General features: G+C 41.8%; 1 protein-coding gene across 1 annotated transcript; it reads right to left on the bottom strand.

The window, feature by feature from the left end:
- Positions 1–534: 534 nt before the first annotated feature.
- Positions 535–6,094, bottom strand: LOC124284390. The gene is made up of 3 exons (XM_046720478.1): positions 5,838–6,094; positions 1,884–2,114; positions 535–1,196 (listed from the first exon to the last, which is right to left on the bottom strand). Exons 1-3 carry the CDS (start codon positions 6,078–6,080, stop codon positions 609–611), a joined length of 1,062 nt encoding a protein of 353 aa, XP_046576434.1. The 5' UTR covers positions 6,081–6,094; the 3' UTR covers positions 535–608.
- Positions 6,095–9,235: the final 3,141 nt, after the last annotated feature.

Here is a 9,235-nt window from a genome sequence, read left to right on the forward strand (position 1 = left end):
TTCAAAATGAGAAATAGTTGGAGTTGTCTCGACAACAAACCTCCTCTGATGTGAAGTTGTCTGAATATTCGCCTTGAGTTAGCTCCACAAGCGAAGAAACAGCCAATCCGACCTCGCCAGCATTCAAGCGAATCACCCATGTTGAACGTGAAATTAACAATCTTCAGGCTTGAAGGGTGAGTGACAGATATTGACAACGCATCGACCTTTGACAATGAACACTACTTTTCGTTCTAAAGTCACAAAATCACTTTTGATGTCAAATCTAAGTTTACGTATGTACTCACAACGTTGTTAGAAAGGCGTTGTAGCAGTCAAATCAGTGATAACAATGTACAGAAGTTGATTGCGAAGTCATTTTTGTGAGCTCGACATCAACACAGCCGATCACACCTGACGCATGCGCACATCATCACATATGTAATGTGTATGATTAATAAAAATAGAAAATGTGACACGTATGGGTTGCTAAAGACCAATTTTAATCCTTACGAGTGGAACCTTCTTGAAATGGCGGTGAAGAGGCTACCCTGGCTCAGGAAGTTCTCGTGGTCTCCTTCCTAACTGATCAATTATTTGGGTGACATCTGCCACTTATCTCTAAGGTTCTACTCTAATCTGAAGTCTCTTTCAATGACGACCCGTGTCGATTCTGGCCATTCCGCATTGTTGATGCCTAATGAACTCAGGGCGTCATAAACAATGCTCATGTCCACAGACTCCGACGAAAGGATGAGGAGGTGGACTCTCTCATCAGCTTCATCGTGCTCCTCTCTTCGACTTCCATCCTCACGTCTGTACATTTCTCGGCGTATCTGTGCAATATTCGCTATCTCTTGCAGGTGCTTGTATACATGGGCTCTAAGGCCTACAGGGTCGTCTCCGTAGATGTCAATATTATAAGCAAGGCCAAGTGTACACCGGTAACTTTTGCCAAATGAAAGACACTCTCGTGGGGATTCGCCAGTGTGAAAACAAGCCTCGACTGCGAACATCAGAGGAACGTTTTGAGGATGAGCTCTCAACGGAATCCTGTTCACAAGAAGTCGATCTCCAGGAAAAAGGTAGCCATGCGTTTGTTTATCAGACATAAGTCTCTCCAAATCTTGTTGTGTAGGAACCAAATACTGGTTGGTATTAAGAGGCAGCTGATTAAGGTGAAGGTCGTTCATGTGAAACGGGAAACAATGGACAGACTGAAAAGAGAAAAATAGAGTCTATAATTTATTATCCGTTTACAAAATATCTCAATATCTGACAAATCAATTCATATGCTGAGGTGAAGTTTAAAATGAAATAAACCGACAAAATGTATGTAACGTGTATGATTATTGAAAATAGAAAATTTGTCTATGAAGGAGATACAACGGTTGATGTCATCATATATGTTGCTCTATTCCTGATATTGGCTTGATCTGAAAAAATTGTTAATAGACCTGATGAACGAAGCAAGAAAAAATAATTGTATTATGCATCGTTACAACTTCTGCTTTATTGTTAGGGAGTGTTTAGTGAAGGTTTTCATGCCCTGTTTGTCCCAACGTATTACGGGTGTACGTAAGAGTACTTGTGTGTAGCGTTAGAGCGAGATACGTATTTTGCTTCTATCACTGCAATTAAGTGATTTAAGATTTTGATTTGTAATGAATGAACTAAACTTGTAAATTGCATGTCAGAGTAGTTTAGTGTGTTTGCCAGATAGACTCCAGTTTGATTCCCGGCAAACATTACAGTACAAATTTACAACATTCTTATTTTTCTTTGCCCCAAACACATGCTAAATGAAATTACTGGAACCAATGCATGCTTCTTATGCAAGTGAATTTGCAAGCTCTTATCCAAGCTATAAAAGTAAATTAGAATTATGTTGATATGGACATTACCCTTTTCTGGACCAGTGAGGACCCCTGCGTGTATGGATGGGACAGCGTTGGGTGCCCATATTCTGTCTCAAACATTTCATACAGAGCGTTGTCATTGCCGGAATAACCTGACTTTATGTGCTGTAACAGTCGGCCCGACACGCCCTGACCTCTGACGGATGCGTGTGTACGTCCGCCCGTGAACAGCAATGTTCTACTGCCATCCACGAGTCTTCCGCACCCGAAGGCAATCTGCAAAATTACATCACTGAGTTGATGTATTGCTACCATAAATAATATTTTCAGTTTCAGCTTAAGATATAAGGAAAGACCATATGTTCTGGCTTGATGATGTCAAAGTAAGCACATGTACTATAACTGAGGATAATCTGATCACGTGTTCAACGGATCCTGGAAAGATAAAGGTAAGGAACTATGTCGCCTGGCCCTCTTATGCACCTCTTGTATTAAATGATGTTTTGGAGACTTCGACATAGAAAGAGATGTCACCATTTAATACTCTACGAAACCCGCCTCTACATGCAGAAAGAAAGAGCAAGTAAGGGACGCTTCAAATTATCTTGCCTCACACGTAAATGTCGCTTTCTTATTGGCTGAGCGCTCTTCTGTAATTTTCAATGTACCCGTTTACAAGCCAGTAACATTTTCGATGTAACCCGCTGGGAGGTGAGGTGAAATTGGATTTAACGTCGTGCTTGAGAATATTTCGCTCATACAACGACGTGCATGCGTGTGTATGGGTATGTGCGACTGCTTGTACTAGCCCAGACTTAAGCTGGTTTTATAGTGCTAGCTCAATGAGATACCATGCCGCAGTGAAGCATGAATACCCCACTCAGACACATTATACTGACTCCGAGCCGACCAGTCCTTGTTGTACCCATTAATGCCGAGCGCCAGGCAGGGACCAACAAGTACCATATTTTAACGTCTTTTGGTATGACGCGGTCGGGGATAGAACCTGCGACCTTCCGCTCTCCGGGCGGACGCTCTAACCACTACACCACAGAGGCGGTCACCCCGCTGGGAATGCCGAACTCATTTGGTACTTCATAGTAGTGATTCTTGATCTTGAATAACATTGAATCACGCATGATGTACGGAAATTACCGATGTTTTGCAGATGCATATCGAGGGAAGGGAGATAACTCTGAATTTGTTTTTCTTGTTGTCTTGTCGTCTGGTACTCCATACTATGATCGATACCAGTGCTTCAAACGGTCAAAATTACCATTGAGGTGTTCGGTAAGATAAATACGTCGTTCACTGTCCCTCGGGGCCCATGGGTTGATGTACCCTCGATGTTTCATCGATACAAACATCGAGGGTACATCAGCCCATGTCCCCCTCGAAACCAGTGAACAACCTATAATGTCCAAGAGCGTCCATCGGGGGTACTCTCGGATGGTAGTTCAGGATGGTGGACAAGAGACGGAAGACAAAAGTCAGCGGTAGAGTTGAAGACAGCAGCAGCCATGTTTTTTTATGGTTGGGGAATAATGTTAGAAATGGTACATAAAATGGAAATCACGTGACAGAACGCACATTGGGACCGAGTGGCCAATGTTCCCAATGTAAAGACTCGCTCTGTCACTTACACACATTCAGAAGTCGGATGGCGATTCTTCATCGTTGACGTAGTCATTGGTGAGGCGACGGCCTTGGACGACGCCCCGACAAGCCGCACAATCCGTCCGCTTCTGTCGATGATCTGGGGTCGTCTCCTCGCCTCGTCTGGTTTCCCTGAGTGACCATGTCAGTCAGGTTTTATACATAGGGACATTACGCCACGTTATGCAAGGTCACTGACCTATGCACATGTACATACGTAAGATCCGCCGACGTAGGGAGGTGTTATTGGCATTTACTGATCATGATAACATTAAGAATTAAAGGTCCTGCCTGGAGGGGGGTTTATGATAAGAGGGCTACACCGAATGATTGCTGAATACATTACACAGACAAAGGGGATAGAATTTCGGCGCACTTTGGATATACATATATACATTGAAACAATTATGTTGTTTGTATATATGAAGTTTTACAGAAACTTTTTGAAATGGTTTACTCTATGACAAAAAAAGCATAACTCTAAGGTTATCGTAGCTCCCACGCTTTAACACAAAAATGCATAAATAAGTATAGTATTCCCAGAAATCTTTGAGAAAGATGTTTCGGCAAATGTCTAATACATGTATATAAACTATAGAAGGTTTTCTTAAATGAATATGTTGAGATATGAGTTTCTTACAGTTTAAGTGTCGTTTCAGTACTTTAAGAATTGTGAGACCTCCTTGCCCTGCAATACATGACTGAATGCGCCTAGGTACACTACCGATCAGTTTGTAGGAAATCGTGTGACAGCGTATCCCAATATTCGAGCACTTCTTAGGCGCGTAGCAACCCATTTTTTTGTAAGCCCGATAGGTTGCAAAGCTTTTTTATTTAGATATAGTCCAGTAATTCTGGCAAAAGGGGTAGAGCAAATTGCAATAAAAACATTATTTTGCTGAAACAAGCAAGTAACTTGTGTACTTTTAACATATCAAATGTTTTGAAAAGTGTCATGAACGATTTTGTTCCAAAAAGTTATTTTTTTGTAATGTCAAATCGCGTTCATCTGATACGGAAATACAGATGGCCGCTGTTACTCGCTGTGTTTCCGTAGATTGCATTACGTAAACAAGATGACCGATCAGCGTATCGTCGCCGGCGGGTCAACACAATCAGGGTAATTGTTTCACACATTTACAACTTAACTGACATCATTGATGTCTAATATATACATAAGTTACATATACTATCTCTCAAGGCCGAGAATCATTGACGTAGTATCGAGGACTTGCCCAACCTTTTTATTAACAATCATGTGTAAGTCCACGCTTTTTTTGATAATGGTAGCTTCGCTCCTGCTTCTTTCTTCATATCCTCAATATTTCTAAATCCTTTTTTGTTTATTGTGTCCTTAATAAGTCCCCACACATTCTCAATAGGGTTAAGATCTGGGCTGTAGCTGGGCCGGTCTAAATCTTGAACATATTTGTCAGACGACAACTGTTTTGTGTCGTTATCATGCTGGAAAATCCAATTATCTTCATTCAGTGTTCTGGCCGTTGGAAGGAGTTGACCATCTAAGATGTCAACATATCGTTCCTTCGTCAAATTTCCAGTGTACATACACAACGGCGTCACTCCACGGCGTGACGCGATGATATCCCGACCCACATGTGAAATTTCGGGCTATGTTTTGGGAGTGGGTAGATAGGTTTCATGGTATCTTTTGTCCAAATTTTGAAACAGTTCTGAAAAAAGTCAGACAGAACTTTCATCAGAAAAGAAAAGCCCTAGATATCTACACCTGTTTAAACATCTTTCTTGTTGTGCATCTTTCATCAATGGTGAGGGAATTCCGCGCTTTTCACTCAGTTAATACTTTGTAATTCTTGTGGCCAAGGGTTCATTACCTACCTGTGGACTTTCTCTATGAATCATCTCATTTCTGATATTCTCAACGCTTTTCAATTTTCCCCTACTTACAATCTGACCAGGTCGCTGGCGATCCGTATTCTTGAACTTCCTTGGCCTCCCTGCCCCTGTCTTGTGCTCAATCCCAACTCCTGACTGAATATTCTTCATAGTTCTGTATACTGTAGACAGAGGAATGTTGTGTCTACCAGCTAACTCTTTGCATTAGTCACATCCCTTTCAAAATCAACTGGAACCAACTTTCTTTTCTCTTCTGCTGTCAAATCTGCCATGTCAAAAAAGGAAGTCGTCTGCTACACCAGGGGAGATAACCCTTGATTAAGTAAGGTTCATTCTTAAGCCTACAAGAGTTGCCTCCCACACTGAGTCCCTTACTACATAATGTAACACCTATTTTAAAACGATATTATCAGTATTAGGAAAGAGGATTTTCTCAATTTCTGGGAAAATTGTAAATGCTATACATACAATTCGGTTGTCGACTTCACCAAGAAGAGCTGATAGGTTTGGGTCTGTAACTGTGCTGTGGTATCCTGCTGGAAGATAGTCTCGCCCATGATGCACATGACGGTTGATGTCCATCACGCCCTCGTAGTCATTGATCGTGGCTTTCCGAAAGCTTACGTTGACGTCGGAACTGCTTGTACAGAAGGTCCGGTCGTGTGCGTAATTCAGCCTCCGTGCGAATCGTTGCAAAGCGTTTCGTATCATGGCTGACCGTTTGCCTCTGGAGAAAGGACAAGTATTGATGGAACAATCAGGCTGTGCTCAAAAACACAAGTTACATGTATCATGCATAAGTGTAGTTGTCTTACGAGATCAACTTCATTCCGTATGTTCGGATGTCATTCCAGCTTTTAGATCTGCGGGCGGGATGAAGCAGTTGTAACATGGCCGCTGTCATGAATAAAGTCTCTAACACAAACATGGTATCAGAAGTGGCGAATTTGGTTTCTAAGCACTAAATGCTGCTTATGCTTTACTCATAGCTTGAATGCGGCATGTTAATCTTCAACTGTTTGTGTGTCAACTCGTCGACTGAAGAGTTGGGAATCTTGCATGCGGCACATGTGGTTATCGTCAGTAGGTCGCCTCAGTGTCTGATAGTCGTGCTACATAAACATTTGCGGATTACTCATTTGATTAGTGCTTCCTAAGATATTAGACTACTTGATCTACATAGCTGATGAAATCTTTTGCTGACATTTGCCCTAGATATACTATCGTAACAGTGCTCACTTGCCGACTGTACTGAATGACATAGATCTGAGAATGGCGTCAATCAATTTCCCTATGCCTGCTCCTATGGACTTTAAAGGAGATTTAGGTGTTGAACATTCTTTCGTTCTCAGTGGGAAAATTATTCTGTGGCTACTGAACTTGACAAAAAAGACTTTATTGAGTTTGATGGGAAAGGAGACACCTAGACATTTCCGCTGAGGAAAAAAAGATCCAAAGCTCATCCTTGAAGCACTTGGAAAAACAATACCTACCGGCTAGAAATGCGATTTATGAACTACAACTACAAGAAAGGCTCTGAAATATACATCGCAGACTTTCTGTCCAGAGCTTCTCTTCCAATGGGGAAGGTGGAACCTTCCCTCAATCTGAAAGACGAGATCTTCTCAATCTCCAGTGAATCTTCCTTCATCAGTGAACTGGAGGAAGTCAATGCAGCTGAGTACATTTCTGTCACTGACCAGAGACTTGATCAAATTCAACGCCTGACAGATCAAGACACAAATTTGCAGACCCTGAAATCAACAATTCTCGCCGGCTGGCCAGAACTACGTGAAGAAACTCCTGTTTGTATCCGATATTACTGGAACTTCAGAGAGGAATTAACTGTCCAAAACGGTGTCTTGTTCAAAGGCTGTCGTGTCATAATTCCTCCTGCTCTCAATCAGAAATACTACAACGCATTCATGCCAGTCACCTTGGAGACGATGCATGTGTTCGCAAAGCCCATGATGCCCGGTACTGGCCAAATATGATTGCTCACATTAAGGACTATGTCAGTGTGTGTAGTACATGTGGGGAATTTGCAAACAAACAGCGGAAGGAACCGCTGATGACACATGAAATTCCAGAAAGGCCATGGAGTAAGATAGGTGCAGACCTTTTCACTCTTGATGGTGATGATTACCTTGTGCAAGTGGACTACTATTCAGACTACTGCCTGACACCTCCTCAGACAGCATCATTCAGTGTATAAAGTCGCAATTCAGTCGCCATGGCATCCCTGGGGTAACTTAACATGGGAGGGAAACCCAAAGTGATGCTGACCACGAGCATGGCATTGATGCTAACAAACCTAGAACCAGGACCCAAACAGTAGCAATAAATTTTTTGGTGGGTACATTACTTGATGTCTTGGTGAAATGACCACGAGGAAAACACAACTGAGCAAATCCTTTCCTCGTGACAATGTGCTGGGTCCGTGACCTTTGGAAAATGTGGTGGTGTTGTAGTTTAAGGGCGACCTGGACCAATAACAGGCATATTCGCTCTCCACACATGGACTTAATATGAGGGAGTTATCTCCCTTTTAACACGGAACGTTCAAGGTTAACTTTCAAACTTTAGAACTTTGAGAACATCTGTGAGAAATATAGTTTCACTGGTTTTGTAGAATCTCCCGTAACAGAGAGATTGTTGATAACTTATTTTGATAATTAGGAGACAAACATCATGTGTTGGCCCATTTTCGGGAGTTATTGAGTATTTGAAGCAAAGGAATTCATGTGGAACCGACGGCATTAGCCGGAGGTTTCAACTGAAATATCCCCGTGCTTCAAATTCTCAATAACACCCGGAAATTGACCAACACATGATGTTTATCGACATTGTAAACACAAAAGTAAACCAAAAGGTCCACACACGTTGACATCGAGTACAGCTACAGCAGTGAAATGTCATCAGCCGTCCGTCCATCAGCTGTCTCCCATGGTAGCATCTGGAACCTGCTAATTTGTGACGTCATTCCAATTTTACATCACAAAATGATTTGAATGATGTCACCACTGCTGACGATGTACATAGAGAATACTACACGAGGCTTCATTGCATACGAATTATACAAAACCAAAAGAAGGTCACGAGTTTAATATAATTCGTATGTAATGAGACCGAGTGTGGTATTTTATTTATTACCCACGTCTTACCTGCATAAAATTAACAAAATAACGTATTTTCTTGTTATTTTTAGTTCAAACCCGAAACCGGTTTCATAAAGAGGTTTTGTTGAGGGCTAACCTTTGCACTTCTTTGGACATTCTTGAATATGCGCAATTGAAAATAGTTCTTATATGTTTTACTTAATAAGGAAGACAAAATATCTGGAAACGCAATAAAATTCTAATAATAGCAAACACAAGCTTCAAAAGATTCAAATATTTCTCATTATACAATTAAAACGAAGTATCAGTTTGCAACTCATCTCACAACACCCCGCACGACATACCGTAAACCGTCACTTGACGTGTTAGTTTAAATTTGAGTCGGCTCGAGCACAGGATGAGAAGTGGAATTTTCAGGCTTTCTCTCGACCTGACAGTTGTTGCTACAGAAGTTAATGTTAATTGTTCCGCCATAGATTTGGGGCAGAGAATATTAGTTCACAAACTCAGAACGAGCTGAAATTGGTGTCAGTGATGGCCTAGTAGATCTGCTAGAAGTGACTGCATTGGATTGAGACCGGCATGGTTTGCGGAAGGGCAAGGTCACCATCATAGGAAATGATGTTACTCAGCTGACGGTGCTGTACAGTTGAGATACTAGAGACTAGAGTAATTGTTCACGCTCTGTATGTTTTTGTGCCCCGAAATCTGCATTATCTCAGTCCCAGCAACACCACTGGATCGAAG

Source organism: Haliotis rubra, unplaced genomic scaffold (assembly GCF_003918875.1).
Source record: "Haliotis rubra isolate DU_JTF1 unplaced genomic scaffold, ASM391887v1 Scf336, whole genome shotgun sequence".
NCBI lineage: Eukaryota > Metazoa > Mollusca > Gastropoda > Lepetellida > Haliotidae > Haliotis > Haliotis rubra.

Excerpts from the sequence above, each read along its gene's own strand:
- LOC124284390 (XM_046720478.1), bottom strand. The coding sequence starts at position 6,080 with ATGATACGAAACGCTTTGCAACGATTCGCACGGAGGCTGAATTACGCA. Across the intron at positions 2,115-5,837 it reads GTGAAGTCGACAACCGAATT|ATTGCCTTCGGGTGCGGAAG; the intron begins GTATGTATAGCA and ends GTAATTTTGCAG. Across the intron at positions 1,197-1,883 it reads CCTCACTGGTCCAGAAAAGG|TCTGTCCATTGTTTCCCGTT; the intron begins GTAATGTCCATA and ends TTCTCTTTTCAG.